The sequence below is a fragment of the Brachypodium distachyon genome, chromosome 2 (assembly GCF_000005505.3).
Source record: "Brachypodium distachyon strain Bd21 chromosome 2, Brachypodium_distachyon_v3.0, whole genome shotgun sequence".
Lineage (NCBI taxonomy): Eukaryota > Viridiplantae > Streptophyta > Magnoliopsida > Poales > Poaceae > Brachypodium > Brachypodium distachyon.
The window spans coordinates 13418121-13445336 of record NC_016132.3 but is presented as its reverse complement, the minus strand read 5'-3'; the positions used below and the strand labels follow the sequence as shown (position 1 = coordinate 13445336).

General features: G+C 45.7%; 3 protein-coding genes across 8 annotated transcripts; 2 read left to right on the top strand and 1 right to left on the bottom strand.

Annotated features, from left to right (window-relative positions):
- Window positions 1-4373: 4373 nt before the first annotated feature.
- LOC104582581 lies at window positions 4374-7932 on the top strand. 5 transcript variants are annotated; one of them, XM_010232673.3, is made up of 5 exons: window positions 4374-4991; window positions 6046-6149; window positions 6253-6325; window positions 7225-7326; window positions 7408-7932. In XM_010232673.3, the coding sequence occupies exons 1-3, from the start codon at window positions 4667-4669 to the stop codon at window positions 6322-6324; spliced, it is 501 nt and encodes a 166-aa protein (XP_010230975.1). In that variant the 5' UTR covers window positions 4374-4666; the 3' UTR covers window position 6325; window positions 7225-7326; window positions 7408-7932. The 5 variants fall into 5 exon arrangements, 1 of the variants encoding a protein (XP_010230975.1); XR_002962801.1 differs by adding an exon at window positions 5120-5972 and having other exon boundaries at window positions 4387-4991; window positions 6046-6325; XR_001405847.2 differs by adding an exon at window positions 5842-5972 and having other exon boundaries at window positions 4395-4991; window positions 6046-6325.
- Window positions 7933-10584: 2652 nt separating this feature from the next.
- LOC100824186 (glucose-1-phosphate adenylyltransferase large subunit 3, chloroplastic/amyloplastic) lies at window positions 10585-15688 on the top strand. Of its 2 annotated transcripts, none has more exons than XM_003567769.4 (16): window positions 10585-10740; window positions 12037-12262; window positions 12367-12486; window positions 12871-13041; window positions 13136-13225; window positions 13352-13438; window positions 13516-13571; window positions 13670-13763; window positions 13871-13983; window positions 14054-14126; window positions 14255-14335; window positions 14487-14573; window positions 14658-14762; window positions 14862-14968; window positions 15059-15119; window positions 15216-15688. In XM_003567769.4, the coding sequence occupies exons 2-16, from the start codon at window positions 12041-12043 to the stop codon at window positions 15315-15317; spliced, it is 1569 nt and encodes a 522-aa protein (XP_003567817.1). In that variant the 5' UTR covers window positions 10585-10740; window positions 12037-12040; the 3' UTR covers window positions 15318-15688. The 2 variants fall into 2 exon arrangements, with proteins under 2 accessions (XP_003567817.1, XP_024313995.1); XM_024458227.1 differs by lacking the exon at window positions 10585-10740 and adding an exon at window positions 11533-11874.
- Window positions 15689-16665: 977 nt separating this feature from the next.
- LOC100829893 (auxilin-like protein 1) lies at window positions 16666-24029 on the bottom strand. Its single transcript, XM_010232671.3, has 8 exons — window positions 23388-24029; window positions 18312-21648; window positions 18151-18196; window positions 17859-17929; window positions 17713-17778; window positions 17535-17624; window positions 17249-17425; window positions 16666-17085 (listed from the first exon to the last, which is right to left on the bottom strand). The coding sequence occupies exons 1-8, from the start codon at window positions 23816-23818 to the stop codon at window positions 17050-17052; spliced, it is 4254 nt and encodes a 1417-aa protein (XP_010230973.1). The 5' UTR covers window positions 23819-24029; the 3' UTR covers window positions 16666-17049.
- Between the last annotated feature and the right edge of the window lie 3187 nt (window positions 24030-27216).

The following is a 27216-nucleotide window of genomic DNA, read 5'->3' as shown; positions in this document are numbered from 1 at the left end:
TTTTAGGTAACCAATTTTAGGAAAGCTCGTGGAGATGATCTGACTACGCTGCAGATCGAGGGGCAGAATCTTCCGCAGGTCCGGACAAGGGTTCGGATCGCCGGCCGCCACGAGGACCCGAGCGTGGCGACCTGTTGGTCTTCACATGTCGCCATGTCGGCATCCTCCAGGACTTCTGCAAGCACCAATGTGCCTAAGGTACCTAATTTAAACTTTGTTCTTCTTCACCAAAGTTCATACCTTTTGCCATTAATTGTTTCCATCCCTTGCAACTACGGAGTCTGGTTACATTGTGTTAAACTCAGCTCACCCGACAATCCACGTCATGCTTCACAAACAGCTGGCACATCACAAAGTACGATATGATCCATTACAGTTCCCCTAAAAAAAAAATCCATTACAGGGGCGAGGAGCTGTACGATATGATCTCGGAGGCAATCAGCATCTACAACATTCCTGGCAGGGTAGGCAGAGAAATGCGTCTGCTGCGCCAGGATCTCTCCGTCCAAATCGATCCTAGACCCAATGACAATAACTGGTATGATCATGTTTCCTCAGTCCTAAAATAAATGACGTGGAATTGTATAACAGTTCATTTGGCAACCAAGAATTCATTTCATTTGATCAAAATGAAATGAAATCTAATTTTTGATAGGATTTCATTTGGTTGAATTTGAATTCCGGTAGAAAAATCATGTTTGTCTACCACGTGGAATTGAAGAGTGAAAGACAATTCTAGAGAAATGATGGCTTTTAGAGAGGAATTGAGACTAGTTATAGTGTGATTCTATGAAATTTGAGATTGAATTGCTGTGACTAATTCCGTGCCAACCAAACAAGTTGTTTTCTGAAATTCAAAATGAATTCTACAATTTAAATGTCCAAATGATGGGTGCCAAACGAGTTGTAAGTGACGTACAATTTCACGTCACTTATTTTGGGACCGAGGAAGTATATAACTCAAAACAAAAATATGTGCTCTCTCACTCCCTCTCTTTTTTTCTTTGTTAAAAAAAAGATGGCTCATCTGACTGAACTGTAGGCGGGCGTTACGGAAGATAAAGAATTTCGAACATTATGGTGGATTTGCGGCGACAATATTCTCTTCAGTATGCTCACGGGTTCGATTGTTCGGTTGAATCCAGAAGAGAAGCGGTGGATAAGGAGAAAAGAATTGAAGCAAGCAAAGCCGGCACTGAAGTCAACTAGATGTGTACGCACGCGTTGCCGCGCGGCTGTGCCATTCGAGCGGAGCTTATTTGTTGCTGAATTTATCGCATAAATGTTTTTTTCTTGATTTTTTATTGAGGAAAAAAAATGCTGTGTCATTGGTTGCACGGGATATTTGCTTATGAATCAAATCGTGTTAATCCGTCGCGCAAGCCTTAATTGTGGGTGGAATGGTCTTTCATATGAATATTCTCTAATGCCAGAGGGTATCTCTTAAATATGTATAGTTCGTTTTAAGTTTTGTCTTCGTATGTAACGTTTGAATTGGACTTTAACTTTCTAATTTGTGTATTTCGAACCGTGACCGTATTGATCTCGCCTCCTCGTCGCCCCACGCATATATCGAGCTTGATCTCGCCTCCTCGTCGCCCCACGCAGGCGGTTGTATATCGAGCTATTTTTTTTTCCATTCAACCCGGACGAGTCGCTGGCGAGGACGGCTGGACGTGTTGTACGACTGCTATCACTTCAGTGGTTTCCAGAATACCATCATGATTTTAAATAGCGCGCTATCTCAAGATTAGGACCACTCCCGCCAAGCTATGACTTTTTAACTTTTTAGCGCTAAATAGAAAATGTCGCTAATAACTCGCTAAAATGTTAAATTGGGCCAGAAAATAGTGATAGCCCAATTTTTTTGATTTGAACGTAAAGTTGCACCTAGTTATGTAATATGCACTCACGCAATCCTTTTATTGCTACGATCTCGGGAACACGGACACAGGTGGTGCATGGCTGTCGTCAGCTCGTGCCGGTGTTGGGTTAAGTCTCGCAACGAGCGCAACCCTCGTGTTTAGTTGCCACTATGAGTTTGAAACCTTGAACAGACCGCCGGTGTTAAGCCGGAGGAAGGAGAGGATGAGGCCAAGTCATCATGCCCGGTGTTAAACCGGAGGAAATCATGCCCGGTGTTAAACCGGAGGAAGGAGAGGATGAGGCCGAGGCAAGTCAGTCATGCCCTTATGATCATCATGGTTATTCAATAAAAAAAATTATTATAAAAAAAATTATTTTTGTCATTCAATTTCTGGTCATATTTTTAGATGATATGAATATATGATAGATGCCTAATTTTCATGAAAATTTCCTAATTTCTGAGAAAAACGCTAAATGGCTTACCGCCGCTATTTAGAACTATGGAATACATGCGTCATTGGCTCGGGAGGGTCGGTGATTTTTGTTCTGGTACGTTCTTCTGGCCTCTATCATCAGGAACGCGTCTCTCTCTCTTCCGCACGACCTCCATCTCCCTCTGCACAATCCACCGTCGCCTCCCTCCTTCCGCGCGCCGTGATCTGCGCCGAGCCACCACGGTCACTGAGCAGCAGCTGCGGCGTCGCTGCATCTTCTCCAGCGTCCTCCCTTTCGATCTCGAGCAACGACGGACGAGAGCAGGTCCTCCCGAGCGGGAGGATCTCGCAGGATGGGTGGCACGGCTTGATCTCGACGAGCCAGCGGACAGGAGGGTGGCGGCCAGGCGCTCGTCTCCCTCCGCAGCGGCTTCCTGCGTTCGCCGGCCCTCAGAAACGTCAGCGGCGGCGAGCTCTTCGCCTTCGGGGCCCCTTGCAGCCATGCTGGCGGTCACACCGGAAGAGGACGCGACTGCTCGCGTGGAGGTATGTAGTGGTGGTGGCGCGGTCCGCCGTGGTTCTCCACGGATGTGCGCAGGCGCAAGATCGTCCCCAAGCTGCTCGACCCCAACCCAGCCAGCCGCTTCACCATCGCGCAGCTTGTCAACTGCCACACCGCAGCAGCAAACAAAACGCACGTATTTATAGGAAGAAAAGGAATTCTCCAGAGTACAGGCCATGGACACGTCGCAGGACAGATCAGGCTCTCCAGAAAAGCCCAAAGGATACCCGTCGGCATGCATGTCCATCTCTCAATCACTCCCGCTGACAATGGGCCATATGCAGCCGACCACTCTATCTCAACCGACCATCAAACACACACCAGGAAACAGCCGAACAGGCGGCCCATTCGCTGACAACAACGAAGGCCCACAAATCAGAGAACAGGTCTCACCGCACCCCCGGTACACCTAGCTGATCCAGAAAAAAAAAACGCGAGACAGAAAAGGACTCTCCGGCTTTGAGTTGTAGAGTTATATCGTTTGTGAGGGAGAAACAACGATGGCTGAGACGGTCCAGCCATGCTTGTTTATGAATTAATACTACACTAAAGGTTGTTAGTGTGCTCTACATGGAACTTTTATGAATGCTAGCACTCGGTTAAATGCTAATAGAAAAATACCTTAATGTTGGTTTCGATGTTACCGTACGTAGAAGATCATGCAAGCTATTACTAACATTAGCAGCTGACTATACATTTTTTTAGTGGAATGCAGTAGGATTGATGGGTTACCTTTTGTTTTCTGTAACTTGATGGGTCATTTGTGTTTATATAATGTCAATATCCAATTCTCTATTTTTTTTGTGTAGGAAGGACATGCTTTCTGATTTTGGAGCGCTCTTGCTTGGTAGCTTTATACCAGTCATGGTTTGTTTTGCTTTGAGTTTTTGTCAATCAACTTCTAGTCCCATTACGTTGCGTTCGTTGCATCATTCTTAACCTCTCACTACAATGGTATCCCTTTTAAATTGAAAAATTATCGTCATAAAGAAGGTTATGTGCTTTTTTTTGAACAGTTTTTTTTAACAGAAGAAGGTTATGTGCTTGTTGTCCTCGTATCTACTCTCTCCGATCCTAAATTATTGTCGAAATATTACGTGTATCTAGACGTTTTTTAAGAATACATACATTCATATTTGGACAAATTTGAATCAAGAATTTAGAATCAGAGTGAGTACATATTTGGTTTTTCCGGTACTCCATTTTTCCTATTATTTTACGGACGACATTGTCACTGCAAGCTAACATGCTTCTTCCATACGTGGCTTACTTTCCATTACTAAGATTTATGAATATATTTTTTATCTTACTAAAATATTCATTTGTGTGTACAATTGTAACATTGTACACACAAATGAATATTTTACATATATGTATATGTATATATATGTATATATATCTATATATAGAAACTCGCGGTGTAGAATAACTATTCTGCAGCCCGGTGGGTCCAACTAGCCGGATTACAGCGCGAAGCAGACCTAATTTTCCTGAACCCGCACGTAACTTTTTTTTTTACGACCACCGTTCCTCCGTAAATCTTACCCCACGAGGCCACGACCGCCGTTCCTCCGTAAATCTTACACACGACCACCCCTCCCACCACCCCCAAATCGTGTGCGTGCGGTTCGGGTAGAATCGGTGCGGCCGGCGGCGATTGGCGGCAGACGAATTACGGCGCGCGAGAGCACAATCGTAGCGGCGGCGCCGGCGGTGCCGCGGTCGGCCACGGCAGAGCGGCGGCCGCTAGGGCCTGAACCAGGAGCAGCTCGACTCAACTGAGCCGGACCAGAGTGCTCCGCCAATGGTTCCTCTCCTATTTGCTCGTGGGATGCTGGGGATGAGCCGGATGGAGGTTACGGCGCGCGGCGGGGAAGGATCGTCGCTGCAGCTGGAGGGGAGCAGCTGCGGAGACGGCGAGCTGGCGGGGGCGCATGTGCGGTGGCGGCTGTACCGGGAGAGCACGTTGGCGCGGCACACGGGGCTGCGCGGCGCCATGGCCGACCTCTCCTTCCTGCTCGCGAGGGGGGCGCCCAACCTCCTGGGGTTCCTTCGCTCCACCGCCTCCGCCTCCGGCTACTCGCAGCTGCTCCTTTTCCGCCACTCCCAGTCCATCCCTGATCTCCAAGGTACTAACGAAACGATCTACTCCGTAGTCCCAATTCTGTGATGTGTGCCACCCTAGTGTGAAAAAGGAGCCAGAAACACTTTGGTTTCGTGATTTCTTCTCACTGCGTAATGGAATCAGTTACTGCAGGCTTTGATATTGCAATTACCAGTGGGTGCTTTGATGTTGGATCAAGCTGTCTTGCACCTGTTCGGAATGCCTGTGAGAGTGTTTTTTTTTGGGTATACTGCAGGCTTGCGCACTACTGACCATGATTCCACCTGTTAATAGATTGTTTGGATTTCCACTGGTTTTTACTATGTTTAGATTATCAAGAATGCAATGCTTACTGTGTTTAAAATTCATTTTCCATGATTCTCAATGATATATGACTGAAAAAAAGGGTCTCAATGACATAGGAAGGCTCTGGCCTTGGGAGGCTTGCTCGTTGTCTATTTTGGGGAATCAGGTTCTGATTCCATTAGAAACGGGAACGCAATAGAGGCAATCTTTTCCTGTTTGCAAGATGATCTGCATATATGACCTGCTATGAAATTTAGGCTATTGTGTACATGTATGTCTTATTTATTTATTTCCAGACTGAGTAGATTTCGTGGATCTATTTGTAATCTCAAACTAAAAGCATTTACCAATATTTTTACCTAAACTCAAACAACACGTCAGAACTATGTTTTATCTATTCATAGAACATTGGAAGATGTTGTCTTCTTATTTTCTAGCACAACTGTTTCGAGAGCCTGATGTGATTATTTAATTACAACTAGTAATTACTCTACTTGTTCGTGCAAGCTAATTTCATCAAGCTGTATACAAGATATGTAATCACACCAGTTTTTACTGAATACTACTAGGTGGGTAGAATTGTGCTGTAGGATCGAGGTTGTCCAGTCTGTCGTAAACAGGGGAAAAACTATTCAGACCGGTCAGATTTCACTGGCTATGAAAACGCGTTATTCCAGCTAGAGAGCAGCCTTCATGGCAGGTGATTTGGTGGGAATCTATGGTGATTATTGTGATGGTGGTAGGTGTGTGCTAATGTTGTCTTGGTGTTGCAGGGCAACCAAGATCCGTGGTCCTGTCCATGGATCTGACCATGGGCATGAAGTGTGAAGTCGTCGAGGGCTGGAAGATATGCAAGAGTGGCTGCAGCACTTTAGGGGCAAGGGCAATAGATATGCATATACACATTACGCATGATGCCTTCTGTGAAACCCGTCACTTATTCCTGTCTCTATTTTACTTGTTTTGTCAAAAATCCTTAGGGTATGGATGTTCCCTCCCACTTCATCAATAGCAGAGGAAGCTCTTCACGCATCGCCTGGGTTAGCCGTTGAGGTAACGGTTATCTTATGCACTTCAAAATGGTTTCTATTAATAATCCCACATGTCGTTTCTAAGATGTTTTTTTGCTTTCTTGCTAAGTTGGTTGAACCACAGTGTTCCTACTGTTATGGCTTATTAGGTTGGTCCATGCAATGTATTTTGCTTATGTGAATGTGTCCTCTGTATTGGCAAAAGTGCAACAAAACATATTTTCAAAATGTTTATAGTGCTTGAATTACGCAATTTTTGTAATTTACCTTCTGTAATTCACGCATGGAACAAATGACTTGCATAGGAAATATATAATTAGTGCATTTTTTTTAGAGATGCATTATTTTTTATATAGATACAACAGAAAGCACCCAAGTACGTACTGCTTCAAAATGAAAACAGCCAAGTAGAAGAAAGGTACAAGACAGAGACTGGAAGTGGATCATCCAGCTGCTGTGTTACATATAAATGTACAGATGGGGGCAAGATCTAGACTTTGGATTACAGATGCACTACTACTCTAATTAAGTACGTAGTTTCTTTATTTAACAGTTTCAATCCCTCCACCTGATGGCTCACTGGGATCCAAGTAATACCATGTTAGGGAGCATTAGACTATACTGAAAATGTTCTCTCTATCCATGTTGATCTGATTATTTTGAATAAATGAAGTAAGTGTGCGCGAGGTCTGATAGCTTGACCTCACACCTGGTGTAATTATGAATACAAAGAGATTACTCCAGTGTGTTGTGCTTCTTCTTCAGTAGCACTCAGCATAGGTAGTCTCAAGATTATACCTCTTTGTTTTGTTTTGCTTTCTGAACTACCTAGTTAGTGCTAGTGTATATCAGTATATGAACCCCATGCAGATTGTTGTTTTGCATATTGCTTGGCTGATGCTTTGTGGAATCTGCCTCTAGATATGGATTTTATGGAGAAGTTATAAGGGAGTGTCAAAACTACGGATGGATTGGCCCTGCACGCCATGATTTTTCTGGAGCAATGGTCTTTCTGAAGCACAGGTGATTTATAGTGGCCAGGCTAATTATGTTATCTGTCTTTCAGATTGATCACAAATTTACAAGCGCTAATCATCTTTTCAGATCTTATGAGGCAAAAGTGGCTTTTTTCTTGAGAATATTAGCACTCCTTTACTTATGGCTTCAGAAGGGAATGTTGCAAATGGAGCACAGACACTACAATCTCGTCAAAAAAGGCCTCCAAAGATCATCCGCCGAACAAATTGTTATAGATGCAAAGAAATTTTAACACATGGACAAAGTTCAGGAGACGGGTCCCAGATAGCTCTTGCAATTTGTCACGGCTCTTTCAGAGTAGTTGGCATTGGAAGGTGATCACAATACCTATTCCGAAATTACTTAACTGTGCTGAGTTACTTCTCAGTTCTCAACCAAAGGAAAGTACTTTATGTCCGTTTACTTTCACTCAAGTGGAACTTAGGCATCACAGAAGCTAGAGCGACACAGGAAATATACTTCAAAACCTTTTTTTTTTGTATTCTTGAAATTGTCAGTTCGTAAGAAGCAAGAGGGACACAGAACATATACATAAAAAACCATTTGTCTTGTTACATCTTACATGTTGAAATTGTCTCCCATTTTAAGGAATTCCCAGCGTACCCTCTAACAGATTAACAGGATACAAAATCCCAGCGTATAGAATCTGGCGTACCATCACTATTTGGACAATCTTTCTGAATAGTTGTATATATATATATAGTTGTCGCTAATTGTCTCGTATAACCATCACTTTTTGGACAATCTTTCTGAAATAACCCAAACTAGATTAGGGCATTTGACTGTGTTACTAACAGGTTGGGTCCATAACTACTGGAGAAATAGCTTGGTAAATAGCTGAACGACGCCATACCAGCAAAAATCTGAGGCCGCCAACTAATGGCATGAATATACCATGGCGGGAAATTCAAATTTCACTTTCCGTGTGCGAAGCGGACAGCTCGTATACGCCACGTGGAGCATTTGTAAAGATAGAAACTGATGTGTCTTCAACGGAAAAGGCTTTGCATAGTTGTGGGGATGGTTTTGGCGGATATTCATGTCCGTAACTCCCGGAGCGTTATCTTTGACGAGCAGTCACGTGTGTCGCTACCTTTTATTGGCATCGTTCGTGTCGAGATCGGATTTACTCCTCATCTAGTCATTCTTGTGTTTTTGCTGAAAAAGGTTTTTCGTAGAGTGGTGGAGATGGTTTTGGCAGATATTCGCCTCCGTAACTCCTGGATCGCCATCTTTGGCGAGTAGTCCCATGTGTAGATACCTTTTGTTGACGTGGTTCGTGTCGAAATTGGATTTTCTCCTCGTTCGTCATTCTTGTTCTTTTGCTGGAAAAGGTTTCTCGTAGAGTGGCGGAGATGGTTTTGGCGGATACTCACCTCCATAACTCCTGGAAGAGAGGCCTTTCGTGAAGTGTCGGAGATGGTTTTGGCGGATATTCGCGTCCGTAACTCCCGGAGCGTTATCTTTGACAAGTAGTCGCGTGTGTCGCTACCTTTTATTGACGCGGTTCGTGTTGAAATTGAATTTACTCCTCGTTTCGTCATTCTTGTGTTTTTGCTAGAAAAGATTTCTCGTAGAGTGGCGGAGATGTTTTGGCGGATATTTGCATGTTTGACTCCTGTTTGACTCCTGGAGCGCCATATCTGGTGAGTACTGTATACCGATATCTTTTCTTTGTTGTGGTTCGTCCCAAAATCAGATACTTCCTCCGATCCTAAATTGTTGTCGAAATATTACATGTATTTAGATGTTTTTTAAGAATAGATATATCCATATTTGGACAAATTGAAGTCAAGAATTTAGGATCGGGAGTAACTTTTTTCCGCGGTGCTCGTTATTCTTTATTTCTCGTCGGAATGCACCGACCTTTTGTACAGTGTAGAGATGGTTTTATAGGGATATTCGCCTCCGTAGATCCTGGAATGCGTACCGTAGTCCGTGTGTCGCTACCTGCTCATGTCGTGTTTTCATGCCAAAACCGGAAATTTCTTTTCTTTTGTGCCCGTAATTGTTACGGTTTTGCTTGAAAAGGAAAAAATTTGTTCGTTAGAATCAGAAGTGTTTACAGACATTGGCAAATTTTTGCCGTGATAACTCTATCTTTAAGAGAGAACAGTAATAACACGTCGCGCGCGCACGTTGACACGATCACAACCCACACGTGCGGTTGATTTTTAATTACTCCGTCCCTCCTCTCTGAACTACTCGCCGATGGATGGTGACTGTGCTGCAGATGGAAGGGGAGAATCTTCCGCAGGTCCGGACAAGGGCTCGGATCGCCCGCCTGCTCGCCGGCCGCCACGATGGCCCGCGCGTGGCGAGACAAGCAAAGAAGGAAGGATCGTTCTCCTCCTAGCTCGCTCACTCTCGAATGCTCAATCACTCTCTCATCTGTCTGTCCCCCACGCACGGCAAGGAGGCAGAGCAAAGCCCCACACCGCGAGCGCGGCCCTTGGTGCAGTGCAGTACAGGCACCGAAACGTGGCGATCGATTTCCACCGTTGGTTCCCCTGGGTGATGTGTCGTGCCAGCGGTTTACTAGTACGGACCAAACTGTTGTGGCTCCACGCACGGGGCAAACCAAACAAACGGACCACGGTCCAGGTGCGATGAACGAACGAACCGCAGGTCGCAGCTGCGTGAGCCGCGAATTCGAGGAGCACAAGCTAGCTTGAAAGTTAAAGAGGGTCCATCGGTTAAAGTTTGTTGTTGCTGATTCGTGCAGTATTGCCCCACGCCCACGGGCAGGAGAGGCCCGACGCCCCCCCCTTTTTTTTATTGTGTGTGTGTGCACCTGCCGGAAATGGTTATCGTGAACTTTCCAATGGATCTCTTTCCCAATGCAAGTGCAGGCGAGGCCAAACTCGAAATGTTGACACGACGGTCGGTAGCACTCGCGCCGTGGGCGTGCAATGCAGTTTTCTTTTCACAGCAACAAGGCGTACAACAACAATGTGCATGACACGATGGAGTCAAGTGTGCGTGCGGTGCATGGAAGAAGCGCCGACGGTGGAGGTGTGGGTAGCGTGCACAGTGGAACCGAGAGGAGGGAATTACGGTCGGCAGGCTACCACGGACGGTGGGCGGAAAGGAGCGGGGAGGACCCGTGAGAGGCAAGGGGACGGTGTACCGCGCTCGAGTCCCTGCACATGGGCTAACGTAACGTACGTGACGCCAAAAACAAGACCACCATGAGCTGCGCTCCGTCCATTTTGGCTGCGCCGGGACTCCATCGGCTCCAGACCCGCTTTATAAGCGCCCCCCGGCCCCGGCCACATCACCACCGCATCTCACGGACCATCTTCATTCCACCCCACCACACCCATCAGCCAAAGCCTATTTCCATTTCCTCTTCCTCTTCGTCTTCCTTCCATCGATCCTTCGATCCCTTCTTCTCAGGTAATTCAATCCACCCCATTCTCCGTTTACCTCATTCATTCCTTTGCAGTACGTATTGTTGTATATGCATTGTTTGTGGCTCGCTGGTACTAGTTCGGTTCGTCCATGCGCGCGGCCGAAACAAAGGTGGCAGGCACACTCTGCTTGTGCCCTTGTCCATTCGTTCCTCCAGGACGTTGTTTTGTTCCTCCTCGATGCGTACGATTTCCCCGTGCATTTTTCTTTTAGAATCTTGTTGAGACGGAGGAAATGTTGGTTGGTAGCCGTAGAGTAGAGCCTGTCGTCGCGGGGCCCGGCGGCGGATCAGGCGCCGGCGGAGGTCGGGAGTTCCTCACCGCCGGCGCCCGTCAGCGCCGGCGATGTAAGTTATAGACGCGAGGAACAAGGACGGATCTGTATGGGAATTCATGGGAGCTGCCGGCCCCGGCAAGGATCACCTTTTCTTCTTCTTCTCTCGTTGCCTGAATCCAACTGGTCGCGGCAAATTTTACTCCCTGTTTTAGTGGAGTATCTTGCTACAGTTTCGTGCTGCGTTTCCCCTCCCACTCACTCCCAGGGAGGCTGTATGTGTCCAGAGAGCTGGCTTCTTCATTCATCTCCATGGCGATTGGGGGGCTCTATGTCGGCAATACGTGTCACTTCTTCTAGTAGTACTATTTCTTCCCTTTTTTCCAAGGAAATCAAAGTCGTCCTTGGATCCTGAGCGCACTGCTTTTCTACGCATATCTCGCAGCTTCTGACCAGCTCCGCTCCATCATTGCTCTCCTTTTAAACTAGTCCAGTAATCTCTGCACTACGCTTCTGCAGCTGCGGGTGTTACACTCGTCTGCAAACTTTTTCCAGTTCCAAGTTACTTTGCTTCGTTTTTGAGTTCAGAAGAAGAGGAGGAAGATTATTCCAGTCACCAGATCACAGGACAGGATCTTGTGAGATTCACATGGGACTCTCCTGAAAAGAAGGCAGAAAGTCTTGTTCCTTTTCTTTTTCTTTTTCCAACCACCCTTCTCTGTTGATCTGTGCTTCTTTCCTTCGCTTTCCAACTCTTCCTGCTTCTGTAGCATCGACGGCTCTGTATCATGTCCTTTATTCAGTGATCATTGTTCTGATCCCTTTTACTAAGGGCTTTGAGAAAAAGTGAGTGCTCTTTTTACTTGATGTGGGAGTTTATCATGAATCTGGCCGAAAGAGAAGCCGGCTGCTTTCCTTGATCTACTCTAGTTCCCCTCTGTTCGACTTATTTAGACTGTTAATAAACTTCTAACATAGCTTGGTTATTGATGCTTGTGGTCTTTGCAGGTCAATGTCTAGGATGCAGTTCAGCAGCGTGCTCCCCCTGGAGGGTAAAGCTTGTGTGAGCCCACTGAGGAGGAATGTCGAGAGCTCTGGCAGTGAGAGGATCAGGATTGGGGACAGCAGCACCATCAAGCATGAGAGGGCATTGAGGAGGATGTGTTTCGGTGCTAGGGGCGCCGCCAGCGGCGCTCAGTGTGTGCTCACCTCAGATGCTAGCCCAGACACCCTTGTAAGTTTCCATGTCGTCAGATGTGATCAAATTGGTGATTTTCTGTCTGCCTTATTGTAGGGATACTATTAGCATCTCTAACTTTCTGTTGCAAAAACTTGTAGGTTGTCCGAACCTCCTTCAGGAGGAATTATGCTGATCCAAACGAGGTTGCAGCAGTCATATTGGGTGGTGGCACTGGGACTCAGCTTTTCCCTCTCACAAGCACAAGGGCCACACCTGCTGTAAGATGACACATTGACCATCCAGTTTTATGGTGTTTATTTCCTATTTTATTTAGTTTCAAGTTTACCCATATGTGTCATTTGCTGTAATGTTTCAGATGTTTTTACAGCTTTAAGTAGACGGGAATCACAAATCACTATTTACTTTCAGTTGCTGTCTGCACATGGCAATGTTTAGGGACAGTTAAAGTATTGCTCCTTCAGTAGCAAGGCTTCTGCATAGTGTTTAAATTACTAGTAGCACTGATTTCTGTAGCTGGTCCCAATGATGGAATCCACTTTAACCGACATGATGTCAACCTCAAGGCTATCAATGTAGTTCGTCCAGCCATCTTCAAATCGCCAGCCTAAATCTTGTTCCTTTCCTTTTGTTGCATTGCTTAGGTTCCTATTGGAGGATGTTACAGGCTTATTGATATTCCTATGAGCAATTGCTTCAACAGTGGCATAAACAAGATATTCGTCATGACTCAGTTCAACTCAGCCTCTCTTAATCGTCACATTCACCGCACATACCTCGGTGGGGGAATCAATTTCACTGATGGATCTGTTGAGGTAATTCTTCGTGTTCATGATTTTCATCTTGGTGTCTTGCCGTTTTGACCAGCTACACCACACATTGACTGACTTCCCTTTTTCCAACAAATAGGTATTGGCTGCAACCCAAATGCCTGGCGAGGCTGCTGGATGGTTCCGAGGAACAGCAGACGCCGTCAGAAAATTTATCTGGGTACTTGAGGTGAGAAGACTATTCAGGAGCACATGGTCACATGGCCCTTCTTGCAGTTAATATTAGTTTTTTTTTAAACAAAGTACATTTTGTATTCTTAAGTTCATGTTTCTTATGTTTCATGTAACTCTCCAGGACTATTATAAGCATAAATCTATAGAGCACATATTAATCTTGTCAGGAGATCAGCTTTATCGTATGGATTACATGGAGCTTGTGCAGGTTTGTGAGTCCCTTTGACCTGCGTACTGTATGTTTAGTTTGAACTGGCTGACCCCTGTGACATAAATCACTTACAGAAACATGTTGATGACAATGCTGACATTACTTTATCATGTGCTCCTGTTGGAGAGAGGTATTACCTATTGTTCTATATCCCAAATTCCTTATTTTATCAGTGTCTCTTCCTTGTCAAGATGCAGCGCGTCCTGATTTGCTTTCTTTGTTTGAAAGCCGGGCATCTGAATATGGACTAGTGAAGTTCGACAGTTCAGGCCGTGTGATCCAATTTTCTGAGAAGCCGAAGGGTGTCGACTTGGAAGCAATGGTTAGCACTCACCTTAGCTCACAGAGTAGATATATGCTTACAATAAACAGATAGAACTTATCTCAAATAAGTTCAGTATCTGAGATTTAAGCCATTGTTCATTGCAGAAAGTGGATACCAGCTTTCTCAATTTTGCCATAGACGATCCAGCTAAGTTCCCCTACATTGCTTCCATGGGAGTTTATGTCTTCAAAAGAGATGTTCTTTTAAACCTTCTAAAGTAAGTACCTGCTCTTGTGGTGATACGGTTCTCCTCCTGTAGCTCTGTATTCTAATGTTGGCATTCTTAGGTCAAGATATGCAGAACTACATGACTTTGGGTCTGAAATCCTCCCGAGAGCTCTACATGAGCACAATGTACAGGTGAAATTGCTATTTGAGCTCCATTCGTTCTTAAATGTTGCCCCCAATATTCAGATTTCGCACTATTTCAGTTTCTATATCCTCTGTGAGGCACGAACTGACAATTCATTTGACTCTATTGTTGTCAGGCATATGTCTTTACTGATTACTGGGAGGACATTGGAACAATCAGATCGTTCTTTGATGCAAACATGGCCCTCTGCGAGCAGGTGACATTCAATTTTAGGCTGCTTCCACATTTTGACATGCTGTAGCTGTAGAAGTAATTGGACTCGAATCATCTGATGAATGATAAAGTTCCATTGCAGACTGTTCAATTAATACAATTTCAATCTTCTCTGACATATTTCTTCATTGCAGCCTCCAAAGTTTGAGTTTTATGATCCAAAAACTCCCTTCTTCACTTCTCCTAGATACTTACCGCCAACCAAGTCAGACAAGTGCAGGGTACGTGTCAAATGGAATGAACCCGCTATTCAAACTATTTACATATAAGCCACACCTATCTGAGCTCTGGGCTCATTTGTGCAGATCAAAGAAGCAATCATTTCGCACGGATGCTTCTTGCGCGAATGTACCATCGAGCATTCCATCGTCGGTGTCCGTTCACGCCTAAACTCTGGGTGCGAGCTTAAGGTATATCCTCACTTTCACCAGCCACTGAAGTCATGTGTGTACTGAACTTCAAGTCCTGTTAGAATAACTGTCATTCTTCCAAATGGTGTTTGTTTGCAGAATGCGATGATGATGGGTGCGGATCTGTACGAGACAGAAGACGAGATCTCAAGGCTACTGTCTGAGGGCAAGGTCCCCATTGGTGTAGGGGAGAACGCAAAGATCAGGTGAGAGAGATTGGCCTTGATCTTGAAACAATATGTACTGTCTGACACAGACAGCACTTAATCTAAAGACCTTCTGTGGATACATTGTAGCAACTGCATCATCGACATGAACGCGAGGATCGGAAGGGACGTGATCATCGCAAACAGCGAGGTAAGATAAACATCTTCTCCGGAGTTAAACTCTTTTGTCACAAATTGATCACCAACACTGCTCACAAAACCAAGTCATCTGGGCTGCTTCAAACAGGGCGTCGAAGAAGCCGATAGGGCAGAGGAAGGGTACTACATCAGGTCAGGAATCGTGGTGATACTGAAGAACGCGACTATCAAGGACGGCACCGTCGTGTAGAGCCGTGGCCGGTGGCATGACCCCGTTGCAACGACAAAGTTCCGCACCTGCACCGCAGCAGCACCGTCTTCTCGAAAGGTTCCGGAGATGCGCTGCACCGAACTGAACTGAGTCTTCAGAAGAGGAAGGACCCCCGGAGACGTTGGGAGCTTAGGATGATAGAGAGGTGGCGGAGGCTGCATTAGTAATTCAGTAGTGGCAAGTAGAGAGAACCAGTTGTTGTTGTTGTTGTTGTCCTAAATTCCCCTTTAATAATAAGCTGCGTGTTTGAGGTAAATTGTCGCAGCCAAAACCCTCAGGGGATCGTCGGTTTGTCGTGTAAATAAACCTTGAGATCTTCAAACAAAAGAAAAACATGGTTTGTTTATTCTCGTCGAGTCTGTCTGCAAACCTCCCATGTCAAATTCAGTCAATGGTCAGAACAGGAGAATCCAGGCTCAGGAGAACGATACAATCAATGGCTGCAGCAGTTCCATTGGAGGATTTGGAAGGAGAGGAACGCCAGGATCTTCCAGCAGGAGGCGAATTCGATTGGCAGAGTCTTCCAGCTCATCCTTGAAGACCTTCAGGCCTGGAGATCTGCTGGCTGCATTGTGCAGTTTTAGTTGCTGTTTGTGTGGGGCTCTTTCCTGCACTTCGGACTCGACCTGTCTCTGTACTCTCTTTCCAATCTTAATAAAGTTCGGCCGCTGGCCTTCGAAGATACAGTGGCTGCAGCAGAGAAGCCGAAGGCAGCTGCCGGTGGCGGCAACGGGCAATGGCGTGTCCTTCTCTTCCGCTGTAGGTTTGGGACTATGGGGCCGTGCCCTTCCGTTTTGTAGCACCGCCATCCTCGATCTCCATTGCCAGCGGCCGGTGTGGCTGTGTGTGTAGGGCGAGAGAAGAACACTCTGAAGAGGAGGGTAGAAGGGAGCTAGGGGCTCGACGGAGCCGGGAAGGGACGGGGGAGGAAAGAGGAAGAGTGCGGCGGTTTGGAGAGAGCCATGGCGGAATACACATTTGAGACGCAGAATTGTCCCTTTTCCAGTCGTTCCTCTTCCCTTCTCCCTCGCGATGGCCTTGGCCTGGCCATTGGGATGTTTCTGAGTTCTCATCGGTCGGATGCTACATCAGATATCAGTGGTCGCCGGTGATTCCGGAGAACGCGAACATCAACGACGGCACCGTCCCGTCGAGCAGCAGCAAGGCCCCCGCCTGCCGCAACGACTTGGGGCCGATGAGACTGCGTGAAGACCAGCGGCTGAGTTGTCCATGCAGGCCTGCGCTGCAACGACTGCCGCAACGACTAAATGGCACAACCACTCATCTCAAATTCAGTCAGCACAAATCGCAGGAGAAAAACGCGGAGTTCACAGAGCCTCATTTTTCACATTCATCCCCACACGGGCATCATGTCATACGACCTCCAGGAGAACAAACACATCGGCAGCATCTGGATCCCAGGAACTACTGGATAAACAGCTGATTCCCAAACGGTAACACAGGAATAACGGAGCTCTTTCAATTTGAATCACTAGCTTGGAGTCTAAGGTACGGACGGACTAATTAAGGAGAGGCATGCACTGTCATCTCATCTCGCATGCACAAGATACCATCCACCATGGCATCATTACCCTACAACTGCTTATGTACACCAATATATTTTGAATGAAGGAACTAATGATAATGGGCTACTATGCAATTGATCGACTAGCAAAATGAACTGGCTGCTTCACGCTTTCCTCCAACTACCCTAGCGTTCCTCCGAGGTGAACTTGTTCCAAGCGTCCTGCAACAGTAGGAGGAGCAGCCGGTGAGCACGTTTTGCTCGATTTTACAACTATGCAAAGTAAAGCACTCTTTGGATACTTTGCACTATGCAATTGAAAGATGGATTCAAAACTGGACCGAGGCACCAGATAGTCTACTAAAAGTGCGTCGAGAGCACAAACCTTGAGAAGATCAAAAACCTTCTCACAGATGTATTTCTGTCTGATTGTAGCGCCCCTTTGCTGTAATTTATCTGGATGAACACAAAGTGTTGCCTTCCTGTAGGCTTTCTTCACGGCAACAGCTGTAATGAGATCTGTAAGTGGCACTGGCTGCCAACCACTGTCAGGTCCAAGAATCTGCCAGGGAAAGATAAGAGGCAAAATGAAAAAAAAATAGTTCTGCATTCAATTACCTATCTGAATAAAAAGATTTCCAAATGTGTGGCACTCGAAATAAATGGCTTACATATTGCAATGTCGACAACAAGGCTCGCAGATTTCCTTCCTTTCCATTTGACCACCTCTTAATCTCAGGATCCAGGAAATCAGACAACCTCTGGAACATGAAAAATAAACGCCAGATGCAATGAATAAAATGTAGATGTGGTGAGAAGATGGTTGTGTTAGTGCCTGGAATGTCTTACATGTTTCTCTGCCTGCTCTCTTTGAGCCATCAGGTCGCGCATGTTCTTCTCAGCAAGTGCTTTTGACTGCAAATTGGCAATGACCATCAGCAAGATAACTACTATAAGGAACTAAAGTAAAAGGAATAAAAGAATAGTGGGTATACCACACGCTCAGTGGTGCGTTGATGCCTCTCTATTCTTGCTTTATGACGTAAAGCCGACTCAGTCTCGCCAACTACAGCCAACAAAAACCATAAGCAAAAAACTAGAAGAGCAGCTGTTGTTGACTCACCAAGTCATGCAATGAAAACGGTGTTTATTTTTAGAAACATAAATGCAAAACCCCTTACATCACCATTCCATAAGAGAAAGGATACTAGGACTTCCATGCACTTCTCTTAGTAGAAAAGAATAATACCGCATGCATTTAATAAAATACTTGTGGAAAATAAGTACCTTTGCTAGCAATGGCCCTGTGAAACTGACTGTCCTGTCGAATATCCTGCATCCAGAACAAGGATTTAAATCTAGTCAGCATTTTGAATTAAAAAATCAGATACAAATATAGTTCCTGCATTATATCAGATAATGTACCATACCAATAAACAATCACTTACCAGATTGCCGGACTTATCCTTGGAAGAGGATCTGTATCGTTCCCTCCGTTCTCTTACCTCTGCAGCGGCCTTCTCAGCCTTAGCCTTTTCAATTGCCCTCTCCCGAGCTTCTGCAGTTGCTCGCTCAACTGCAGCCCGTTCTGCTTTTATCCTAGCTTCAGCACTTGCTCTCTCTTCTTTTTGTCGTGCCTCTGCAGAAGCCCTTTGGCGTGCTGCCGCAATCCTTTCCAACGCCATTTTTTCTGCCTTTTCACGAGCATCAGCAAATGCCCTCTCGTGAGCTTCTCTTGTAGCTCTTTCAACAGCAAGTTTATCCTTTTTCCTTTCCCTCTCCCTTTCCTGCTCTTCCATTTCTTTTCTTTCACTGTCTTCTCTTTGTTTCTCAAGTAGCTTTGCCCTTTGTTTTGCTTCTTCCAGCCTTTGAGAAGCCTCTTTGCCGTTCTCTCTTTCCTTCTCTGTTTTGTTTATGTTTCCCCTATCTTTGGTGTTCTGAACCGCAGGTGCCTGTTTTCTTGGTACCTCAGCGTAAACTGGGAATGGCCTTTCTACAGAGTTAGGTACACTACCAGTCTTCTCCAAATGTGGCTGATCATGTTTTTGTTCTGCCTTTGATATGCTTTCTCTGGGGTCTTTTCTTCCCATTTTGATGATCCCACTTTTCTCTTCTTCAAATGTTGTAGATCTTTCTGCTGGTAATTCTCTTTCTGCTTCTTTGCCACCCCCTTTAGTCTTATTAACACAAGAAATATTTTCATTACATGTCTGCGAAGTAGCAGATTCAGCATTTTGAGGTAAGTGCTGCATGCCAGGACTCATTTCTGGACAAGGAACAGGCTCATCCTTTGAATTTATGGTTAATCTGGTGGGACGATCATCAGCAGATTCGATGGTAACTTCGTTGCCAGAACATATTGCAGTGCCCATTTCATCAACTGCTATACTACCCTGTGCACCTAAATCACTTTGACCTTTGTCAACATCAGATGCAGATGTTGTTTGATCATGCTGGTTACCATGAGCTGATTCTTCCTCAGTATCTATCTTCTCATTATTTTCTGAAGGGGTTGTTGTTTGATCATCCTGGTTACCATGAGCTGATTCTTCCTCAGTATCTGTCTTCTCATTATTTTCTGAAGGGGTATCTTCTGCTTCTTTGCCTTTATTATCGGAGACAAGTATATCAGTCGCTTCTGTTCTATTTTCCACTTCGCTGGGCCCTAATGAACCTTGAATTTCTTGATCAAGGTCTCTTTTAATCAACTTGCTGGCTACCTCAAATACGTTCAGTACAGTTGATACGTCATGATCTACCAAATTATTGTTTCGCGAAGCAATATCAATCTCCTCAGGATGCTCAGCCTCCTGGCCTGGAACTAACTTTTCAGAATGTGTGACAGGACCAACTTCGACCTCATTTCCAACTTTAGCTACTTCAGAAATTAGTGATTCACACGTCACTTCAAATACCTTATCATTTTCATTATGCAGGTACGATTCACCGATAAAACTAAACTTTTCCCTTCCATAGGTTTCATCATCGAGCCCAGCTGTATTCTTGACCCTTGGGAAAGCTTCGGTTGGATAAGATCCTTCAAGTTCCTCTGAAATTAATGATTTAATTTGACTTGCCTGGACATTACCAACATTAGCAACTTCTGGAAGTTCCTGTAATTTGTTACTACTCCCTGAAGTGTATTGCATCTCATCAACACAGGCTGCCTCAAGTCCTTCATGTCCTTCATTCAGTTCACTGATTTTGGGCTCCTCTGACGTTCCTGCTACTGATTTTCCCCTCGTATTACTATTACCAAGATCTCTAAGATCATTGGCATGGTCTTCAGATGAGTAAGCCACTGAGAATGAACTAGGAACATCCTTGATGAAGTCTGGTGCTGCAGAAATTTCACTTATAGAAGGAAGCTCGACACTTCCATCATCATCATGGCTTCCTTTGGTGGTCACAAGCCCATCAAAATGGGAGTTATCATTTTCTTTGCGTGCCATAGCTTCTGTAGGAACTTCCAGAATTGTAGACATCCTATCTTCCTCTTTCTCAACTGGAACTGTATTATCTTCTCTCTGATCTATATCTTTCACTCCCATGTCCCTGCTATCTTTAACATCCAACACTTCTTCATATCTTTCCAGGTCAGAGTCTAGTGCGGTAACTTCAACTCTACCTTTTTGGCCCTTGCTGGACTTGGTGACAGGCTTTGATCTCCCACAGCCATCTTCCTCTCCTGTGGCTGTATCAGTAGGGCATTTCTGATCATCTTCAGTAAGCTCATAAAATTCCTCACCTGACCTCCACTTGCCTAGTTTCTCTACTTTACTAGAGGTTTGACAGGGCACAGTCCAGGTTTGCCTCGTCCGCTGAGGCTTTTCCAATGGCAGTGCCTTCTTTTCAGTGTCATCACAATGATTTGATCTAACTGCACTAACTTGTTGGTGCTTGTCCAACATAAAATTTTCAGAGTTGTTTTCTTTTGCTGGCTTTTTCACTGGCAGCTTTTCTTCAAATGTATATGCTTCTATGGGAGCCTTGATTTCTACAGATCTTGAGTTGCTATGATGACTTGGCTTCTTCCGAATTCTAAAACTATCACCTTTTCTCTCCATCAGTTCCTTTGCAGCTTTTAACCTAGCGTCGGCATATTCCATTGCCTCCTTCATAGCAGCTGCAGCAGAACTGATACTGGTCTCAGCGTTAGACGAAGTAGCATCAGCTCTCTTTTCAGCACGAGGCATATTGCTCTCTCCTTTTGCTGCACTTTCTCTCTTGTTAAGCACTTTAGGTTGCTGCCCCAAAGGTGGTAGTGATACTTTCGGCTGTGTTTGCATATTACCATTAGATACCCTCATAAATGCATAATCTGGAGAAGGTTTTCCATTACTGGGCATTGCATGACAGCCAGAGTTCTGGTTATTTTCATTTGCGGAAACATTTCCGGAAAGAGGTGGACATGCTGGCATGTGCTGCCTTTGATTAACAATGAAGTCACTCTCAGGACTCTTCATATTAGCAGTAAAAGTGGTTGAGGGGGACTTCTTCCCTTTGTCTCCATTAGCCATTACACCACTATTCATTTTCAAAATATGATTAGTTGCTGGGATATGTGACAGATTGCAAGGATCGACCACATCATCCGTCAAAGAATCAACTGTAGTCATCTCAACTAGATCATTTGGTCTCGTCTGGTTAGTCTTGTAATATGACATGCTGAATTCCTGACTGTCTGGAGTGGCGGAGGTTGGAGAACACTCAGGCTGTTTGAAGTGCTGATGAAGTGTAGGTAACTCAGCATCCAATCGACTAGATTCATTTTTCATCGATGATCTGTTAAATATGAAATCGGTGATTTGTTACTATAGAGATGAAAATGAATTATGTACTTAATTTAACTATCAAAGCAAGTTCCAGATTATCAAATATGAATAAATGTAGAACAAGTACACCAAAAAAATAAGTGATAACCAAAGGGACTGCCAAAGTAGCAGAGAACTGCACTTGAGAAAAGGGACTACAAATGCATGTAAAGAATGTACATCTATAAGTCACTTATAGCATGCCATGAATGAAAGAAACTAGCATAAAAAATTAACTGAAACTTCAAAAGTAGAATGCACATGCATAGGTTGATTGCAGAGAGCAGATATAGCGAACATGACAACCATAACATAAAATGTTATTCACAACTTCATTAGCATCCCATCCAGATTAACGTTACAGCATATAGTCCACCGACTTCAATACGTAGAGCTCCATGACCAGTAAATGCATTCCATGTTAAGACAATATGTCCAACTAATGCGATAATCGCATATTCCCCAAGATAGCCAATGCCATAAATTCCACAACTCAGTTAGCTTAAAGAAAACAGCAACAAAACCAAACGGATATCATTTACCCTAAACCACTTTTTTTCTCGGAGTCTGAGTCGGACTCTGATAGTACTAGATACGAATGCGGATAGTGTCGGTTACAAATATAGATCGAATACGGACATCGTCGGTTACAATATTACTAGTAGACCATCTAACCGACCGCAGGAAGCTGAAGGGACTCCTGGATACTGGCTGCAGAGTCAGATGTATCACAAAACGACAGATGGGGGGACGTCATCTTTTTAGCCCTCGAAGTTATGCTGTGATGCTGTCACTAGGGCCTAGCTGTCACATATCCGATGCATACACTTGCTCCACGACAACATGCCAGGCTGACATCAATCTGAAGCATACGCTTGCGACAAGCAGAGGCCCAATTACATGCAGCAAGCTTGTTCCCTAAGAACCTTTCGAATCCGACCAGTGCCATCCTCAGTGACCAGTCAATATTTCTGTCAGCTCATCAAACTTACTGAGGATACAGCTATATTTATAGACGTAAACAAATAAGACAAGTAAATTCCTGAAACCATAAGAGAACCTCGATTAGGAAAATATTGCCACCTAACATCACCAGGGCATGATGGTTCACGAATATGCATTCCAATCAACACAGGGAGATATCCTAATCCCAACAGAGGGAATGTACATGATAGTGATAGCATACCCTGAATACCCTATAAGCACAGGAGGGAAGCAAATGTGCTAATCTATAATGCCACCATGTCTAAATAAAGCTCACCATTATACGCCACTTTCTCCGCATTAGAACCCACCTTTAGGAATCAGGCAAGAGATTCCATAGTACTTTGGGAAATTCTTGATGCTCCATAAGTAGCATCTCCAACCTCCAAAGCTCAGAATAATGAGCAAAGCTAACAGCGCAGACTAAAAAAAACCTTTACGAGCAGAAAAGGGAGGAAGAAGGGGAAATAAAATAAGAAGTTGAGAAATCCTCCCACACCAAAAAAATCAATCAGACCAGGAGGAATAACATGCCATCACAGTAAAATACATTTCGTCGAGACGGACAGAATCGGAAATTGCGGCGGCGCTCTCTATCTCCCGATCCCCGTGCCGGAACGGGGCGTGGGTGTCGGAAAACAAGCAGCCGAGCCAGCACCAGCGCAAGGAAATTAAAACGAGTGCGGATGAGGAAGCGGGGTAGTGCAGGCAGAAGGGCGGACGAACCTGGAGCTGCCGTTGGACGAGGATGCGGCGGCGGCGATCTCGGGAGCGGGCGGGGGCGGTTGGGCGAAGAGGTCCTCGTACGGCACGGCGAAATCCCCGAAGTCGAAGCGGCCGAAGATCTCCCCGTAGTCCGCCGCCTTGGCGCGGCCGCCGCCACCGCCGGAGGAGGAGGAGGAGGATGAGAAGAAGCCGGCTGCGGCGGGGGAGACGGGGGGCAGGTCGAGGTAGGGGATGGAGCAGGTGGCGGCGACGCCCCCGAACACCTCGGCGTAGTCCAGCGGCGGGCTAGAGCTCCCGAACCGCGGCGGCCCGCCGAAGACGTCCCCGTACGATGCCGCCCGTGACGCCGCCGTCGTGGCCGGTCCCCCGTCCCCGGACGAGGACCCCGGCTGCTTCCTGTGGTGCCTCCGCTCCCTCCGCGGCCCGTCCATGGCCGCCGCAGCCTGACACCCGCCGCCGGGCGTCTAGGGTTGGTTCCACCACCCAGGCACCCGAACACACAGACGCTCTCGGTTTTCGCGGCGCGGGACGGCGGGAGGTCGGGTGGTAGGGGTTTGGGTTTGGGGGGTCGACGGGACGAGACGACAGACAGGCAGAGAGACCGAGGAGGTGGGGGAGTGCGAGCGAGACGAGGGCGAGGCTCAAAGAAAGAAAGAAAATGGTTTTTGTTTTCTCTTTTCTTCTTCCTGCGGGCTGCGGAAGTGCGGATGGAATGGAAAGGGTCGCTGTGGGCGTGGGGTATGCAGGCGATGGGACCGAGGGGCTAGCGAGGGTAGAGTGCGGGAGCGCGTGACTGACAGCAAAGGAAAAAGAGTGTCGTGAGCCTGGCTTGGCTGGAACGGAAACGGAAACGGAAGCGCGTCGTCGGCGGTTTGTCGCTTCCTGCCCACAGCAGCATGAACGCAACAGCCGCCTTCCCACCGCGCCCGCTTTAACTTAAACCACCGTCTTTCCTTCGGTTAAACACCAAACACTCACAACGGATGATATGCTTCGTCTTTCGGTAAACACGGAACACTCACTCCGCTAGTTACTGCCTTCCTTTTTTGCTCCTAAAATGTACCAGTGGAGTGCTAACATCAGTAACATGTCAAATAAGTATGCTTCTACTTGTTTCTAAAAAAAACACTACATCAAAATAAATGCACTGTCAAGATATATGTAGTGACGGATTTAATGGAATTCATTTAGTGTCGTAGATGTCGCATGCTCGCGGACAAATATATATAAACCCTAATACGACGAAACAAGGTTAGGTTTGCGACGCACTACGTACGTACGGCTCTCGCTATATATAGCCGGTTCACATGAAGTGTTGGAGCCACGGCGTGCACGAGTTGCTACATTTATTAAATTGTTAACGTTCGAGGTTTTCTACGACGAAGATGGCTTTGTGGGTTTTTTTTCCTATTCGCGGTCTATGGAAACAAGTGCATGCTAGAGATAACACGACGTGTATCACGTATGTATGTGCATGAAGATATCATCTTGTGGCCCATTTCGACTCTGCCTACACGGTCCACAAGAGTGGACATGCACTCGGAGCTAGGGATTCTCGTCTACCGGTTCGGTGTGCCAAATGAAACACCGTGCACCACTTACCACTTGAACCCACTAGACAACCCTATTTGGAAGAGAGGTATTTTCACAATGGATAAGAAAGTCGACATTTCATTTATTTTATTTTTTGCTCGATGTCAGCGTAGGTCCGTATCACCGATTCCTTCGTTCAATCTAAACAACTTATGTCGGCTATGACCCTATAAGGAAAGGGTCCCTGACGCATTGCACCTTAACGTGTGGGTCACCGGCATGTTAACACCCCATGCATGTATATGTATGTTAGGGTGCAATACGTGCGGGGATCCGCGTTCGATTGTACAAGAAACGCTAGCTATCTCGAATGCTCGATCATGCATATACTATTGTATATACCGATCCATTTGATCGCCGAAACGAATTATTAATTTAATTATAACACGTAATCTTCCCTAATCGTTCGATGATCGATGATGGAGAATTAACAACTATTTTCGCATGGTCGTACTTGCATGATCTGTCTCCCGGTTATGCACGCGATCGATCCAATTAGGATGCAGGTAATCGCTCGCTCGATCGGTCGGATATGCACATGCAGTCGAGGTGTGTGCAACTTAAATGGGACATACGGCATGCAGCTACTCAACATTAAAGGATCCAGCCAATCGTAACTGTTGAGCTTTATACACCGACAGGGTCAATTTTTCTTTTTCGGTTTTGCTATATCTGATCATCTGTTTAGGTCAGAGACTAGTCGATTGCTCAGCCGTGGATCTAGCTTGTGGTTTAAGATTTGGAGATGAGAGTGTAGAAACGGTGTCCATATACAAATCCGACGGCTCTAATACCGTCGACTGAGATTTAACATTTTATTTTAAAACTCAGGAGTCACGCCCTCTCTTTTGCGTATACACAGGATCACACCAAAATGCTTTCTCGATCATTTTGTAAATATTTGCGCATCAAAATAGACCAAATATTTTTGTGCAGGGGCAAATGTACATGCGAGCTGCTGAATCCGGTGGTGGGTCGATCGATCGCGTACGTACCTGCACTCGACGGGACACATGAGATGGATATCACTTGCACGCTAAAACTAAACTAACCTCGCGTCCAAGCGACAGCCTGACTCCATCTGACAGCAAGTGAAAGAGCCATTATTCAGGGAAAACAGAAGAAGAAAAGAAAACAAGAAGTCGCACGCGCGAGTATTTTACAGTGTGCAGCCTTATACTAGTCGTGCTTCCTGGAAATAAAGAAAAACCAGAGACAGAAATTAACCAGCTGCTTTCAGGCATGGCCGGCCATGCATGCAACGGAAGCAAGCAAAGCAAGCGACCTGGCCATGCATGCATGCACGCAACGCAACATGTCGGATCACTCTTGCAAATAAATATCCCGGTAAATCACTGCTAAAAAAAATCATATCAGCGGCGGGCGAAAAAGGCCAAGAGCACGGTGGGCCGCCCGCCACTAGTTGATTGCTAGTGATGTATTGTACATCACTGGCGGGCGGGGCAACCGACAGTGATCCGTCACTGATGACACATCATCAATGATGGGCGTGAGTACGCCCGTTACTGATGATGTGCATCAGTGACGGGCCGCCCGTCACTGATGACTCATCACATATGCACTGTTTTGTAGTAGTGAATTATTATTTTTTAGACAAGATATCATGGTAATTCTGGATCAGATGGAGATGAGACAAGAACACTGATAATTAGCGCTATGACACTTTTCGCATGCCAAAGATCAAGCCCCGGCCGGCCCCAGAGGCCAGAGAACGTACGGTGGACACTATCTCATTGGTGATCGATCTCATTGGCCATTGTCAAGTGTGTCTTAGTTTTCCCCGGCAGAAATGATTTGCCCTGCCCAACACTGGCCACCACCCCCTTGGCTGCTGCCCCTTTCCAAATTTTCCGCTGTCCCTTCCCCATCATTCCCTTCAATTCCCACTCTCCGGCCAGGACAACACGAACTAGCAGCAAGCTCTTATTATACATGTGTTTCTGCTAGCTACCACGCCCATGATGTCCCTGTCGTCCTCCTCTCTCCGTTGATTAGTTAACAGTCGCTAGCTGTTTCTGTGTCCATCTGTCCTTCCATCCAATCCAGCTATTTCCAATTTATGCATGTCTCTCCAAACAAAACAAAAACAAACATGCAATCGCTGTCGGTCCATGTATTAATTTATTGTCCGTGCGTGTGGGCAAAATAGCGTGTGTCATCGATATATATATAAGACTAGCTTATACGCGTATCCATGTGCTCCAAGACATACATG